Consider the following 17,338-nt stretch of genomic DNA (forward strand, 5'->3'; position numbering starts at 1 on the left):
TCATCTAAAAAATAAAAAAATAAAAAGAAATGGAACAACTCAACCCAGTGGAGCTATTCTCTAAAGAAAACACTGACAGCATAATAAGTATCCACTCAAATGGGCCTGTCCACATTAGCAAGTAAAGAGAGCGGGTTTGAACAGAGATAGTACAACTCAACCCGGCCACACTCTCCTCCAAAAGGATACCACTGACAACATAATAAGTATCCTCTGAAACTCGTCTGTGGCCGTTTGAAAGGGGATGCATCCACAGTTTATCTGCTGTAATGGAAGCAGATACGGCTCACGCATGATGCCATACCGTGCAATATGATACAGCACTAGCACTTGGGGCAATTATAGAAGACTGCATTAAGACAAGTTTCATGTCCTTCACCCAACACAGCATGCTGTACTGTATATCTAATGCTACTGGCTACCACTTGATGTCATGTAAAATATAAAAATGTGAAGCTTATATATGTATATGTGCTATATAAATATTGGCTTGGTTTCCTTTTCTGTTGTCATTTATAGAAAGCATACTACAAATTATAAAAGACAAAGCTAGAACAGCTGAATAAGAGTGTCTGACATGTGCCAGTAGTGAAAATAGATGAAAATGCAAATCTGTGCCATAACTCAACCATAAATTCCTTCATCATCTTTAAGAGGCTCTTCATCCTGCAGCACAGAGCTTCTTCTACTTTATGTCACAGTTTCTATTTTTCTATTTTCAACACTTTCTTTGTTGTTTTGTCATCTTAGAGCAGATTATTGCTTTTATTTGAACAGGATGAAATGTACCAAGCTGTTTTCCAGAGTGCTTACATCAGTCTACCTGATAAATACACTCTACTTTATCCGTTTGGGAAACATGCACCTTCTTTCTGAGAGTTATATGAAAGGATATACCATGTAATCTTACATTTATATGCTAAATTTGAAGCAAGATCCAGCTGGTGTTTAGCTTAGCAAACCATTCAAAAAACAAAGTAAATAAAACAAGATATAATGTGTTGATTAGTGAACTTTAGACTGGCTGGTAGGCTGGAAAGAGCCGGTTCCCCTCACTTCCAGACTTTATGCTAAGCTAAACTAACCTGCCTACCTCAAAAGTGAGTTTAAATGACAAGAAACTGTGGCAAGAGAGACTGTTAGTGACATTCGTCTTGTCAGCCTTGTCAAGACTGCTGACGTCCGTCTGCTTCAGAAAATAAGAGTGACAAAAAAAGGCTTTTAGTGCAAAGTTTAGCTCACTGGAATTGAAGACAAAAGAGCAATTTAAATACTGTGACAAATCTGATTACTGGTGTTGGTAGAGACCCTGCAGCTAAACTGACTAGTCTTTGATTGAATTCAGTAAGGTAATGTCAACACAAAGTAATAGCACCTTTTAGTTGCTATTGGCTTTAATACAAAGGAAATGATGTGTCTCATTTGCCTGAGCAGTAGAGATAAACAGAGAGCAGGAGGGATGTGCTGCAAGTTGTCAGTTATTTGTGTTGTTTGGGTTTGATTTCAGGTTTTGGTGCTCACGGTGAAAGCTACTCTTATGGAGACAAGAAAACTAATGCACTTTTAAGCTGTTTATGACCAGACTGTACAATGTTACAATTAAGAGTTAGAGTTTTATTTATATATATGATGGTTTTATGCTGTGCTGTCAGTCCTGCTGCACTGTGAGCTCAACAAGGCTTGTTCCTAAAAACATTGCTAAGTTAAGCTAACTCAAGTGGAAAATGTGTACACATATGCACCCGAATTTTAAGAGGAAGTTATTAAAAGTGAATTTCCCTCTTACGCTTAGGTACAAATTTAGGAAAAAATGATTGCAGATTACTTTAATAGATAAATCTATAACCTCGAACTATTCTGGGTCGTCCCTGTGAGTGTACATCATCGTCCACTCACTCCTTTGGTTCCTGAAATATAAGGCCTCTTAACATCTAACTTCTGAGGGGAGATGGGATGACCTCATCTCAAGGCATATGCCCACAAATCTTCTTTATTGAATGTGTATAATAAGTCAAAATATATTAGGATAATTGCATCACAACACTTGGTCATGTGATCTGTATTGTGGGGAAAGAAGAAAGCCGAGGACTAATAAGACATAAATGTAACACAAGATGATAATTTGGGGATTTATTTGCTCAACACAGAGCCACAGTGTTGAGCCCAATCATTCATTGTCCGTACTGTACTCTATGTATGGAGTTACATAACGGATCCTATACAATTTCAGGCATCAGCACATCCTCCACTCACTGAGAAACTCAAAGAATCCACACAGAGATCGATCTGAAATCTACACCAGACAGACCAGTAAAAACAGAACGCATTTTGTCTTCATCTCACCAAAATACTAGTAAGCCACAACTAATTCCTCTCTGCTAACAGGAACAGCTTGTACACACAATCACTGTCATCAGCCCTCCGGAAATGCCAATAGAGGCCTTTCAAAACACCTGCTTCATCAAATCTCGCCGCTCTTCTTCCGAACACGACTACTAATTCTATTTGATCTCCGGAGTCATCCAAGATCTGCAGGAAATACACATTGTATGCCTTCATTGTAATATTGCTTTGACAGCAGTGGATGGATTTCCTGCACGTTATGACGGGAAGATCAATTCTTCCAAACCCACCTTCGCAGAGCATTCTCTGGAGAGCAGAACATTATCTTATCTAGGAGATAAGCTAACGTTGGCACATTCACACGCTGAAGGTTAATGCAATTCAAAGTGGGGAACAGGAGCAGAGTTAGGTGCCAGGGCATGTAAATGTGGCATACAAGATAAACAGAGGAAATGGCTGGTACTTCTATAAACTGCTGCGAGAGAACAGGGTTTTACTCGTAACCCTTTAGGAATAATCTAATAACATTTCTCTTTTCCATTATCTTATTTAATTTCAAGATTTCAGCCACCCACAGAAGAAGGGAAAAAGGCTAACAGGGCGTGTGTTTGTGCATCCAGCTAACTTGATTAAGGCCCAGGGTTTTCTGTCATGAATGTTGAGCTCTTTGATTTGCCCCAGTGGTCCAGCAAAGAGACAACTTTATTTCAGACTCAAGCGATTTATATCAAAGAGCCATCCAAGATTATTTATTTGTTTTAATGAGAATATTTAAAATGAATGTGTATTTCTTTAAAGCAACATTTTACATATGGCTTGTATTTTAATATCGTCACATAAAGAAAACCAAAGACATTGCCCTGTTGCTGTTACATTGTGCTGTAATTATTGTTGCTGTTATCATTTATTGGATCCTAGATAAATAAATGTTTAGTTTTACAGGACCTGAGCCAAGAATTGAACATAACATGAAGGAAAACAAAGAATGTATTGCAAATAGGGGAGATAAGTGCCTTTTAAACATCAAGAATCAAGTGGATTCAGAGATGTCAGGGTTATTTTAATGGAATAAAATGGATATAATTGAATAGAAAAACCAGCTAACACCTGTCTGACACATAACACCTGCAACCAATTCCATAAAGCCACAATTTAACTAAAAAAAACGGAAGTAAATAGAGCCATGGCATGTAATTCAAAACTCCAAAGGAATGCACATAGAGTAAGTGGTTTCGGATGCTTTACTCTGCTGCTGGTTTAACCAACTGAGGATAGCATCAGCTCGCTTTAGATCCTTCCTCCACAGTTTAAGGTGCAGTAAATGGATAAGAGGGATTAATGGTATCCAAGCCACAACACACCAGCCAATCCTGTTAAGCCAAGCCAGACACAGTGGCAGTGGTTCAGATGTGTACGGCTCCCTCGTGGGTCTCCTGACACTGAGGATCCCTCAGATGACTGCTGTCATGCCTGCCTGCGTATGTGCCATCTCCCCACTGTATGTTTTTATGTTCCCCAGCGCATTTCCTTGTTTTTCTTTCTCAGTCTTTCACTTCCTCTCAGTTTTTCAATACAATTCGTGAGACATGATGATAGATGAGCACACATCCCATGTTTTTACTTTCTCTGCATACTTTACATTCTGTTTTCTACAAAAGCAGTCTTTGCTGTAATTCATGACATGACTAATTATTCACATTATCTTCCTTCTGTCATGATTCATTATGCAGTGTCAGTGAGTGAATCCTTCTCCTGAATATTGAAATATATTTAATTTAATTTAAATTTTTAATTGAAACTTAATGTGTTATTTTAGTCTCAAATACACTTCTTGTCTATCCTACAATCCCAAGTCATATCCCTTCCCCAGGGCACTAATGTTGACCCTCTCTTTTACGGCCGCACAGATGCTCAATTCATAGCTCATCTAGCAAATCCTTCCTAGCTTTACAGCAAAAGCTGGAGCTGCTGTTTGCTTCTCAATTTTCACTCTGTTCTTTTATTTGTGTTTTTCATTAGATTTGGCTTAAGAGTTCAACACAAGAAGATAAAATGCATTATTTCAGTGGATTAAGTGTATTTCTGCACCCTCAGGTTCTGGATACTTACACAGAACCTGAAACGAGCGATCCAGTACATTGTATATGGCTGATACTCAAATCAAAGTGTGTTCCTGCCTTCTTTTTTGTTCACTAACCTGCACAATAATGCTCCTCTGGAACATCTGAAAGGAAGAAGTGTGGAGAAGAAGACTTCCAGCAGAGTCCAAGCGCTGTGACAGTGTGATAAACAAAATGCAGCTCTCTTGCTTGAGGAAATCTCTTGCTGTTCCTCTCTGTTTGCATCGAAGAAACACACGATAGCTTTTTTAACATTGCTGGTAAAATGGCTACTTAATTAGAAGGCCAAATATCTTCCTTTTCACTTTCCTACTTCCCTAAACTGGAAAAAAATAGACTTACTTTAAAGGGCTCATCCAAATAGGTTCCTGGAAGTGTAGCTCTCTTTATTTGATTATGCCAAAGGGGTTAACTTTAACTAACAAAGATTAGAGATTATAGCCTTCCAAAGCAGCAGAGCCCATACATAATATGAGATACAACCTCTGTGTAATCCTCTGTGCCATTGTTTCTCCCTTTTTCGGTTCTCTTCCTAGTCCTTTCTTGATGTCATATAATTAATCATCATTATCATTATAAATGGTATTGTTATTTTATTTTACATGTTCTGTTATGATTAGCAGCATACTGACTGTAAAAACCATCTTGTTGCTATAAATATTTGTTGTAAAACTGAGTAAATAAGAATGAGAGGAGGAGGAGGAGGGGGGGGAGTCTGATTCTTTCTAACAGAGAACAATCTCCACACCAGTTGTGAACAGCATTACTATGGTAACAGTGGATTATCATGTGTTACATAACTCAGGCTGTGCACTTAAACCCTCTGGATAAAAAGTCACATTGTGCTGGTTTTGTTGCTGGGAACAACCCTTCACTTGTTGGCTGTAAATCAGTGTCTGATTCTCTTATGGGCTGACCTTTGAGAATATGAGCCACTAAAGTAATCTAAACACAGGAGCTGTGTGATTCACTGCTAATCATGTAAGAGGTTCACTGATAAAAATAACACATACGACACGTGAGCACTCGTATCATGTTTACCACATACATGCTTTTCAAAGTTATTTCAAAGTGAAGGAATTGGTTTTAGGTTAAAAGAAAATTGGCAAAAATTTTACTCTCCCACTTTTTACTCGCCATCTCTATCGGATCTTTACCAACCATCATCTATCAAGACAATAAAAGGCCTTCTAAAGAAATGCCCACATTTAAAACAGGTTGTCTTTACAGATGTAAAAAGACTGACAAATCCATTCCCCTCGACATAAACCTTGTAGTATTCAAACAGTGACCACCCACAGGGAGTTTTACTGTGCACCTCAGTTAACAGTGAAATCCACTAGAACAAATACACCTCTCAGTCCTGATTACTATATTCCCCGGTGAAATTTAAACTAATTTATTCTTTTTGTTCCCTGAAAGCACTTTTGATGTAGGGTGATTATGTTTTTGAATCAAGAGAAGCAATTGAGGAGAAAAGCAGTTATTCACAGTGGGGTTAAATCTCATGCTACTATATGTAGTTTCATTTAAGCAATCTGTTTAGTCAATGATGTCCAGCTGATCTGCTGTAGTTAGCTCTGTGTTACTGTACCATTATCATAAGGAGTTAGTTCATTCATTCCTACTTTTCCTATTTTCCCATATTTATCTTACTGTATAACGTTTTCAGGCAGCACACAGTGAGTCATTTAGTACTGTTGATGGTGCAGTGTGAGTAGGCACAATCCATTGTGCTAACATCTACATGCTAATATGCTCGCAGTGACATTATGATGTCATCAACCAGCTTGGTTTGTAGGATTTCGTTTCACGATTGCTGGACAAGAAAAGTTAGGGGTTCATCCTGAGGGGAACATAAATTCATTGCAATCTGTAAAATAGTTGTCAAAACATTTCATTCAAAACCACAGATGTTAATATCATGATGCTGATGGAAGAAAAAACTAAAATCCAGAGGATCATCTGGGATGCATAAATGTTTGTGCATAATTTTGAGCCATTCCATTAAGTAGATACAGTATTTCACATGATAAGTGAAAATTTTACCTGTTGGTTACCAATAAGGCACTTTCTTAGGTTTTACTTGTACATTACAGGCATACTGTTTGATGACATTTAAGCACAGTTTATCAGACTGTCAGATTCAAGTTGCTTCCTTGTTATTCAGACTTAATATATACTATATGCTTTATAATAATAACAATAATGTATGCCCATATATGATTTGGAGGAAATTGAATTGCTGCCTGGGTTACATTTTACTGGCATTACTTTGTCCAATCCAGGAAGTGTGACATCTACATTACACTTCATGCAAGTCATATGGAGCACATACAAGCACAGGACTTTGATATTGGAGACCAAAGTTCAGGTCCTGTCTCAGACAGATTTAGGCTATGAATACATTCAATATTTTGGTAAAATCCTGTTTTTGGTTAAATACCACGTCCTGACTTGTGCTTGAATCCAACAATGAAACTACATTTGACTCTGCCTATCATGTGCAGTGCAGTCAAGGCAGCGAGTGGCATATGAGTCACTGACTCATTTGGATTCAACTGGCAGCTCTAAAATGAAAATTCTCTGTGAAATCCAGTGTAACTTTTTCTTTGGATGTTGCTGTTTAATGTCATGGAAGAAAAACATGACGAGAGAGACATGATGTGCATGTGACAATGTTAGTTCTTTTTTGTAGACGCTAAAATCTACTTTCTTCACAAAAATAATTAGGCAGTGTAAATAATTTGAAATTGTGTCCTGTATGTAATAATTAATTTTCGAACATAGTCAAATTTGTTTCTGACTCTTGAGTACACATGTTTGATTAAACGGAGCATCACATTAGTTCTGGCAGTGCACTGAAGTCACACTTGCATCAGCTGATTAGCATCAGCTGCATCATTTATGCCTTGCCATTAGTGGCTCATTCATCAGCTGTTTGACTACCAGCTGACTTGAAACATCACATCATTAATCACAAAGGTGTACAAGGCGGTTTTTATCCCATGACAAGTCTCTCTATTCTGGTGATGTGCTCATGTCACTCATTTTAAATCAACAATAAGACGTGTCTATGTACTGAGAGAACAGAGCTTTTTCCACTAAATATTTGCAATGGAAAAGTTTCTTCCAGGGGCAAAAAATCTAATTATTCTGCTGTATATTTATGTTTATATGCTTTATGAAGAAATCTACTATTTAGAATCTCCAATTCAGTCACGATAGTGTCTTTGAAGATAAATAATCACTTGTCATGTAACTTCATTTTTGGGTATTTCACTGCAAATGTTTCAAAGTCTTGCCTCTTCCCACTAATTGGTAAAGACACTTACATGGAAAGTGGCAGAAAACTTTGAGAAACTTTTTAAAAGATCAATTTGGAGTTGGCAAAGTTCTCTACAGTGCAAAAATCACAACTGTGAAAGTGAATGAAAAGAGAAGAAAAGAAACACAGACTTGCTGCAGAGTTTACTTTTATCCCACTTTGAGGTGTAGAGGGGCTCTCATTGAACTGAAATCACTCCTCTACCTGATGATCCTGAAAGTGTTTGTTTGTTTGTTTGATTGTTTTTCAGAATGAGCAGACAGTAGCACATGTTTCACTCAGCAGGGTGAGTAAGCCCGCATCCTGTCATGGTGGGACTGCAGCTAATTGTTTCCCGGAGACCAGAGGCAAACCAGACAACCAGACCTAATTAGGGTTTTCAAACAGTGCAACCTGCCAGACTAAGTTGTTCAAAGGCATTCTGCGAGCGGAGGCCACAACGACATTGCAATGATCTTGTCAGAAATATACAGTTATACTATTTACAGATTCACATCCTGTTACACAATAGCCTGAAAGTTGAAGTGTGCATCTTTTTCAGCTTTAGATGCTACATACCAAACTTTCTAATAAACAAATTGTTGTGATGCATTTTTCATGTGTTGAAAGTGGATTATTTACATCTTGATTACGTCTACTCTCACCTGTCTCCCTTTCATATCATGTCTGTCTCCCTTTGTACACTAAAAAACATAAAGCAGAAGCAGAATAAAAATCCCAACGAAAAAAGTAAAATGTAGTAACACAAGTAGATTGCAGTGACTCATATTTCTCTTTTCACTTCTGAAAATCAAGTGTTATAATCTGCAGAGACTCTGGTGTTTTAATCTGGCTTTGGCACTCGGCAAACATTGGTGAGCAGCCTGTAAACCACAGAGAAACACAGAGCTGTATGCCAGCTGTTGTGTACCATCATGCTGCATGTCCTTTGAAGTGCTGCAGCCAACGAGGCTGCATGCAGAATGAGCCAAGACAAACTGGGGATGCCAAATGGCATACTACTGCTATGTCTGTTTCTCAACAATAAAATGTAATCAATCTTTGAAACAGCAACAGTCCTATGGGTAATATAACATTATAAGTCTGACCAGAATTGTCCCCTCAAGGACATTGAGGATTATTAGACAGGACACACATGCATCTGGTGAGTGTGCGAGACTGGCATGTTCAGAGGAAATAGCAGTAGGCACAGCAGTCTCCACAACACAACAGGACCCCTCTTTTCAATTTCCTGCTCCAGTTTCCATTCCTGCTTTATTTCGTGCAGGGACCTGTAAAGTGGGGTCGCAAAGGAAGAATGCAACATTTAGCTGATATGGCTCCACGAGGAAATTGATTCTTTCAAAGGCAATATTTGTGATAATGATCTCAATAAAAACATAGGGCAATTTTAAGCAGGAGATTTCACTCTTCACACAGCAGTGGTCTCTAACTGGCTTTAAAACAAGTGCTGCACACTTCAAGCTTAACACCAGCCTATTACCTGATTTCCCGATTTCCTTATCCAAATTTAAGGCTTGTCTTAAGTAGTTTGTCAGCAGGCCTGAGTCAAACAGTGTTGACTATAATGTGCATGCTTTTTCCAGTTTGATTTAGTGGCTAAGCATTTTATGTCAGGATGACAGATGTCTTTACATCCTGAGCTGAGGGTGTTTCATTTTCATCGACAAGCATATGAAAATAAGCTTTTTAAACTTTTGAAGTAGTCAAGAGTTCGGAAACACTTAGTAGTATAAAAAACAACAATAAAAGTATTATATGAAAAAGTATGCATACAGTACCGTGCAGCAGTTTTAGGCAGTTTAGGTATTTAGATTTGTATCCATTATGCAAAACCATCAAGGAGCCGATGTCATAAAGAACTTTATTGACAAGCAGAACAAGGAGTCCTACAACAGATGGTATGGAGCCCACAGAGCCTTGAACTCAGCATCACGGAGTCAGTCCGAGGATTACATGAAGAGAGAAGCAGCTGAGACGCCTAAATCCACTGAAAAACTGTGGCAACTTTTTCCAAGATGCAGGAACAACCGACCTGCCAAGTACCTGAAAAACTGTGTGCAGGAGAACTGGTGCTGTTTTAAAGGTCAATGTGGTCACACCAAATATTGATTTCATTTAGGTTCATTTAAGTTAATTTAAGAATTAAAACAATTCACAGCATTAGTTTTGTAAGCATCCTCACTTTACTCTCAGTGCACATTACTGTATGTAAAGAGCGTAACACAGAACATAGGAGCTTCATTAAGAGGAATGATGTAACTTGTCCGGTTGACATTTTAATACAAGAAACATCATTATTTATGATAATGATGAAGATTTATGATGATTAACGACGACTTCTCAGTTAGTGAGTTTTTATACTGGTGCTTTATTAGTTCTTTAACATTTCCAAAACCAGTATTGATGTGTTTCTTTAATGCACGTCATTGCTCCTTTTATTTTTAACAAAACCTATAATGAATATAGAGCAGTTTACTTATTGTCTTGCCACACCTTTTCGGTAAAGACGTCTTCTATACAAACTTGGGTTTCACTTCATAGATGAATTTCTCCTGCATGTGGAGCTAATGGTGTCACTTACAGTACCTGTCAAAAGTTTGGACATACCTTCCCATTCACTTAAATGAGAAAAAAATTGACTGGTAGGACAGTCCTTGCTTCTTTGCCAGTCTGGGAATGTGACTGGCCTCAAACCACATAACCATAAACCCAGCTCTTCTATGTGTGAATACCCTACTAGCTGACAAGGGTGTGTTTGTATATGATTGGTTTTCTGTGCCACAAATACTGTTTCAATTCATGTGTTTACAATAATAAAATATGAAGAGGCTATGGCTGCCACTAGAGATTATTTTTATTATTAACTAACGTGCCAAGTACCCAAACCATATATTCAACAAAATGTCAAAGAAATTGTAGGAAAAAAAAAAACCTCATCACAATACCACAAGCCAAGATGAGATTTTGAAATAGCTTGTTTTGTGGGATAAACTGTCCAAAATCTAAAGATATTCAATTTACAATCATATCAAGCAGAAACAATTACTCTAGCAATCAATCAATGATAAAATGATGCCAGTCAAATCTTTTTTTTGTGATTTCTTGTGTTGCAGTGTCGTTTTGTGACTGTGTGTGTGTGTGTGTGTGTGTACATTCGCATGCAAGTGGGAATGACTTATCTCACTTTCAGGGACACAAACCAAACTTAAGAGCAGTTGACTGGGGTCAGCTTTGTCCCCAATTAGTAAAACACAGATTTTTAAGGTCTATATTAGGGTTAGGTTAAGGTTTGGGTAAGCTTTAGGGTGGTTATGGTTAAGAATAAGGTACATGTCCAGGAAATAAATGTGAGTCTATGTAAATACCCCCTAAAATTGATTTAAATAAACCTGTGTGTGTATGCACCAGGTGTTATTCATGTTGTTGGCACTTTAAACAGTTACATGTGGGGGTTCGCCTCACTTTTGGGGGCAAAATTCAACTCTCCATAATGTAAATAATTAATTTAAGGTTGAAGACTTGGTTTAAGGTCTCCAGGAAATACATTTAAATCAATGGTATGTCCTCTGAAGTGATGGAAACACGACTGTGTGTGTTTAAGGCAGAGAGACAGAGCGCATGGGCTTCACTAATTAGACTCATATAAGTAACACACGGCAACATGTTCACCAACCTGGATTTCCACATCTAACGTTGCCACGGGAAGCAGACACAACAACACCCAACAACCATTTATTAGTCTAATTCTTTACAGATGTTATTTTTGAAAACACTTTTTTTTTTTACAACTCAAATTTTCCAGCCATGCAATGCCATAATATTCATACTGACACCTTGTTACCAAGCTGTCAAAAATATGATACTGTATACTTTGAAGCCAGAAGCACAGGCACCCAATAACTGGCCTTGTTTATGTTTTGATTCACAAAACTGCAGATGGGTATACTTAAATTCACTGACACAGGTTTTTGATGGTTTTGATGTAATAGTTGTGAATTTACTGTTCCCAGTGATTTGTGAGTAATTTTATATTCCCGTATTTCAAAAAATGCACCTCAATTGCACCGTAAAGAAATGACGGTTGGTATAGTCTTAAGATCTGTGTTGCAGAAGGTGCTGGCTCCAACAGCCTCGGCTCAGCTGGAAACATTCTTGAAGTATCACATTGCTATTATTGGAATGAAAATATCCCCTCTCCATTTTGGTTAGGCTCCAGTTCCAGCAACCCATCCCACACGATTCTTTAACAATAATGTTTTCCTGGTTTAGTATTTCAACTAGGAAGATCTCAACCTTTTTCCTGGAAAGACACAAAAAATGGAAAACTCTTTGCTTTTCTTTTTTTTTTACTGAAAAAAAAGTGTAATTTAAGCACCCATTTTATGTCACACTGATCGTCAGAGGAAAAAAAGCTCAAAATCTAAATGTAAAAGCAAGTGCCCATCAGACACAGTTAGGATGTATGTTTATTGTTCCATCTTGTGCTCATAAAAACCTACTAGGGAGCAAAGATGGCAGGCAGCAGTTTGCAATCACCATCCCTCTGCCTCCATGACACAAAGGGGAGACTTTCACACAGCAAGCATTTGATTAAAACAGCAGAACATCAAATCTCATCTTTGTGGTAATGGCACGCAAGGCAGACATGTTGTGTTTTGCGCAGAGCAGCAGATGTGTACATTTCATATGTTTGGTTTGTCTGTGTATATCTATGTGGTTGTCATGGACCCCGATGACAAACAAATGTCTTGAGGCTCTAATGATGTCTACTGAAATTCAAAATGCACTGATATGTATGTTGTTTCAGTCAAATTTGATACCATACATCCATATCTATATTTAAAAAAAAAAAAACTATTTCCTGCTTAATGGATGACTCTGAACTTCAATTATAAAAGCTCTTCATAAACAAGTGCGTAAATATGGCACATAACTGATGTTTCTTTTTCAAAAAATTAGTTTGCCAATATAGGATGTTCCCTCTTCAGTTGCACATTTAAGATTTAATATGGATGATTGGATTACAAAACACTGTTATCTGTATTGTCAGTCTATTGTTTATGTATTCATGTGTATTTGTATTATGAATTATTCCATTGTTAGTGCACACAAATGGAGGCGGTAATGTTTATGTTGTAATAATGTCTGCTGACACTGGATTTTCACTGCATTTTAATGGCTGCATTCAAGTTGAAGTTGATACTTTTCATGCAGCCTATTGTGTTGTATTTACTGCACACACAGTATGATTTTTTTTTTTTAATTAATATAACAGTTGTTGTTCCTCAGTCTTAACATTATCTATGTTTACAGTTTCAGTTAATCAGCTTGACATAAAAACATTTAATTAAACAATGCGGAAATATGCTTTCTTCCAGTCTGACTCATACTCCATCCTGTCAGACTCTGGGGTTTCTGATATTGAGCAGACCTCCTTGTTAATCAGAGCTGCTGAGGGGCAAGCAGGTGAGAGCAGGCAGGGCAAAACACCAACCGTGCGTTAATGTGTACATCCTGTTGAGAAGGCAGGTCGCCCTGGAGACGAGGCGTAGGTATCCTAGCAGGAGCGCAGAGAAGAGACTGAGAAGAACTGTTTGTGTAGATCATGTTATTGAGTGGGGAAGACATGCAGGAGCGTGTCTGACTGGCTCTTTCAAGTTGTGATGGTTTTCTAGCCAAAGGTCATTGATGGACCACTTCCAACCAAAAGAGGTGTGGGATTGTGTCCTGAGACTTCAAATCTTCAGAGTACACAGGAGAGGAGAGTCCAGGAAAAAGGATGACATAAGTAAAAGAAAATACCCCCTGTAAACAACTCATACTAAGGTACCTTTCAAGCAAAGCACTTCACATGCATTAAAACAAGTTTATAAAGGCTCAAGTCAAAATGAACATGACATTTTTTGGTCTTAAACCAAATCTACATAGGTAGCTTTCACATGTCGACCAAGGGTTGTGTATTGCCCCTTCTAAACCAGACACCCTCTGTTTTATTATGGTTAAGTTTTGCCCCAGATACTTCCTCATAGAGCTGAAGATGTTTGTTTACTATCTCAAATTCATTTTGGTTCTTAAATTTGAAACTATCTTATATAGCAGTTTAACACAGAGGATGAAACTGCAGGCTTTCAAATAGTTAAAGTACTTTATTAGTCCCAGTGGGAAATTCTGTAAGCATTGTATCAGCATGAAGCAGGCTGTAGTGTCAGAAATCAACAACTCTGCCAGTGAAATGCATTCCTTATCAGGACCTTGAGTAGTTGAAATGATAATAAAAACCAAAAACCATGTGTCTCAAAGTGAATGTACACTCTGTTTAACATAACATTTGTTTTTTTGATTTATCATTTTCAATTTGAAATCCCTATTTACTCTTACCTTTAACTTCAGTTAAATATTGTACAATACTGAACAATGTGAAACTGCTCCATACTGTAGCAAAAGCAGCATTGCTGCCAGTGTCCATTTAGAAATTGATTTATTGGCGCCATCTAGAGGTCATTCATTAACAGTGACACAAGCATCTGGAAAACTCAGGTACAGTCTTTATTTTTTGAAAATACATATTGGAAACAGTGAAGCAGCAATGATCACAACAGTACATTTATTAACTTGGCGACAAACCAGTGAATCCAATATTTAAAGATTTTTTCAGTATAACAAGACATAAAGGGCACAGAAATAGCTGAAATGAAACAAAGACTGGAGAAAGTGAGTGAAATACAAATGTTGATTTTTGCCTTTGAGTTGAAGCTGTGCTGAGCTCTCAAACCAGATTTACCCAATAATGATAACAATCTCATTACCTGCAGTTTATACATTTTACATTGAATAAGAATAATCAGCCTTTAACAGCATTATTGAACAAACCTATGTATAGTCGTATTTTTATGTTTTTAACCAGCTGTAAAGTTGATTCGTATTGTACTTGATCCTTTCTAAAACTTTCCTCACAGTCTCTCCATCTTAACAGTATCTACAGCTGCTTTCTTTGACTTCTTTATTGCTTTCTGGAGCCAATATACAACAAAGACGATACCAAGAACACTTACAAGAAGGAATACAAAGATGACATAAAGTGCCACCTCAGCGTCATGAGATGACAGCTCCAGACCCAAGAAGTCCACCATGTTCAGAGGCAGAATAGGGACAATTGTACCTCCAACTTCTGTGGTCAGAGTTGGTGAACTTGTAGCTGGTGTAAGAAAAAGGACAAGAAAAAAAGACAATTTAATTATTTTATACTTACCTTACATTTAGGATGGGATTTAGCATCAGTTACATTTGTGTGCATGATGTTGAAACTGTTCTACATCAACTGAAGACTGTTGAAAGAGTGCAAATAATTCAAATCTAGAGGCAGCACTACCTCTTAAATTCTACATTCTCAGTATTCAGCATTACGTTACCTTCAGGTTCAGGCTTCAAACACTCATGGGGCCCAAGAGCCGGGTCTGGGAAGCCATTGCAGGTGATGATGGTAGAATAGCGAGAAGCTGAGTTCTTAGCGATGCGAGGAAGAGTGGGGTTGGAGCGGTTCACATAGAAAAGTCCAAATCGTTCGGCGAAGCCAGCAGCCCACTCAAAGTTGTCCATTAATGACCAGGCTGTGTAGCCTCTCAGATCAACTCCATCCAGAACAAGGGCTAAAAGATCAATAAGAATGGGTACATTAAACATGCATTTATTGCCTTGACTAAATAAGACTGTAGAATGATTATTTGGTGTTTAATTGCCCATGATAATAGGAAATATCTAAGTATTACATTCTTATTGACCTGTACATTTGAAAAAAAAGAAAAAAACACGCAAAATGAACTACAGGAAATGTAATTCAATTACACAATGAAAAGCAATAAAATGTCCATGAATCCGTCTAATTCTTTATTGTTATTGGCTGTGGTACCTTTCAGGCCCTGGTTAATGTAGTTCTCATAGTAGTGCGTTCTGTGGATGTCATTCAAGTCCACTGCTCCTCGTTCTGAGATCCCATTCTCTGTAACATAGATGGGCGGGTTTCCATACTCATCCTTGATAAACTTGAGGAGTTTCCTAAATCCAAATGGAGTGATCCGTAGCCAGAAGGAGCCAGATTCAATCCATGACCAGTCCCGGCTGGATCCAGTGCCCCTGAATATGACATTGAATCAGTTTATCATGTAACTCTGACTCTCTTACTGTCCAAGACATACAAACCTTTTTTCAGGTACATCTACGCAACTATGTTATTCATATTTCAACAGTCAAAGTATCTTGTTGTGGGTTTAATTCTCAACCATCAAATGTTATCAAGGTGTCATTTTATTTCAAGCTTACTTGTCTCCTTCATAATCCTGCTGATTTCCAAGATCAGCGGGGAAACACAGAACCGATGTGTAATGATTGAAGCCAAAGTAATCATGAGTCCCTTTGATCCTCTTAATTTCCTCAGGAGTGAACTCAGGAAGCCTTTGAAGGAAGAGTATATCTTAAAACCAAATCCAGGATTTATATTTACATATTCTAATACATATACACATATATATTACATTAAAGACATTGATATAGTACGTATGTAGCCTATGTATGTTTTTACTCCAAGTCCTTAAGTCAAAATAATAGTAATTTGTCCCTTATAGTACATACTTCTTCAAACAGTTAGTTTTACTCAACCAAATCACAAATAAAACTAAATGATGAATGAGGCTTCAACAAGTGCATTACAAATGTCTGTTTACTCCATGATTATATTGTATTTGAAACCAAATTGATTTCAGTGTTTTTGATGATGTATTTTCCATTTACCGTGATTGAGGGAGACCTGCAGCAAGGCTTCTTTCACGGACGATTGTTTTCATTATGTCAGGATAATCACCGTTGAAGATGGGATGGGCAAACCAGCCAAGAAAGAACTGCAGAATAAATTATAATATATATTAGATTCATATTTATTAATCTGCTTTGGATACTTGATGGATGTGTCATAGAGGGTTTCACTGAAAGGCAGAATCTTCATTTGACAAGCTTTTCTGAGCTTCAGTATTCCTGACACTATCTGAGTAATTTCTGATGTATCAAGCCCTACTCACATGGTAAAGTGTGAAGGTGAAAAAAAACCCCAGTGCTTTATTGTTGGCATCTGTTAATCTACCTGTAAGTAGCGCTCAGTTGCATCAACATCTGCTTGCTTGTGTGGGTTCTGTGGCTCCGCCCAATCAGAATTGATGGTAATGGAGATGAGACCACCCTGCGTTGCACGGTATTTGTCATTGTAAAGGTGCCAGGCCTCAGCATGGGCCTTGATCAGGTTGTGAGCTGCAATATACTGCTTACCTATAATACCTGAAACATTTGAGATGTAACAGTGCTGTCAAACAGAGCTGTCAAACACATCATTGTACAGTAGTGTGTATGTTTTCATAAAAAAGGATATTAAGGAACCAGTTAATAGAAAAATATATTGTGTTCTGTGATTAAAGCCCTCTTAACATCCTCTGGTAGGAAATGTGTTTTGCTTTTTGTTACTTCACTTGGATATTTGAGCTTCACTGTGCAGAATAATGTG

At 37.7% G+C, this 17,338-nt stretch overlaps 1 protein-coding gene across 1 annotated transcript in view; it reads right to left on the reverse strand.

Moving 5' to 3' along the window:
- LOC133993294 (lactase/phlorizin hydrolase-like) overlaps positions 1-17,338 on the reverse strand; it is a 39,263-nt gene that overhangs the window by 13,515 nt on the left and 8,410 nt on the right. The window contains exons 12-19 of the mRNA XM_062432207.1: positions 16,925-17,115; positions 16,579-16,685; positions 16,111-16,242; positions 15,701-15,924; positions 15,204-15,440; positions 14,834-14,989; positions 13,499-13,535; positions 13,289-13,351 (exon numbers count right to left, since the gene is read on the reverse strand). Coding sequence (XP_062288191.1) covers positions 13,289-13,351; positions 13,499-13,535; positions 14,834-14,989; positions 15,204-15,440; positions 15,701-15,924; positions 16,111-16,242; positions 16,579-16,685; positions 16,925-17,115 — 1,147 coding nt within the window. The remainder of the gene's footprint in view (positions 1-13,288; positions 13,352-13,498; positions 13,536-14,833; positions 14,990-15,203; positions 15,441-15,700; positions 15,925-16,110; positions 16,243-16,578; positions 16,686-16,924; positions 17,116-17,338) is intronic.

Source organism: Scomber scombrus, chromosome 13 (assembly GCF_963691925.1).
Source record: "Scomber scombrus chromosome 13, fScoSco1.1, whole genome shotgun sequence".
Taxonomy (NCBI): Eukaryota; Metazoa; Chordata; class Actinopteri; order Scombriformes; family Scombridae; genus Scomber; species Scomber scombrus.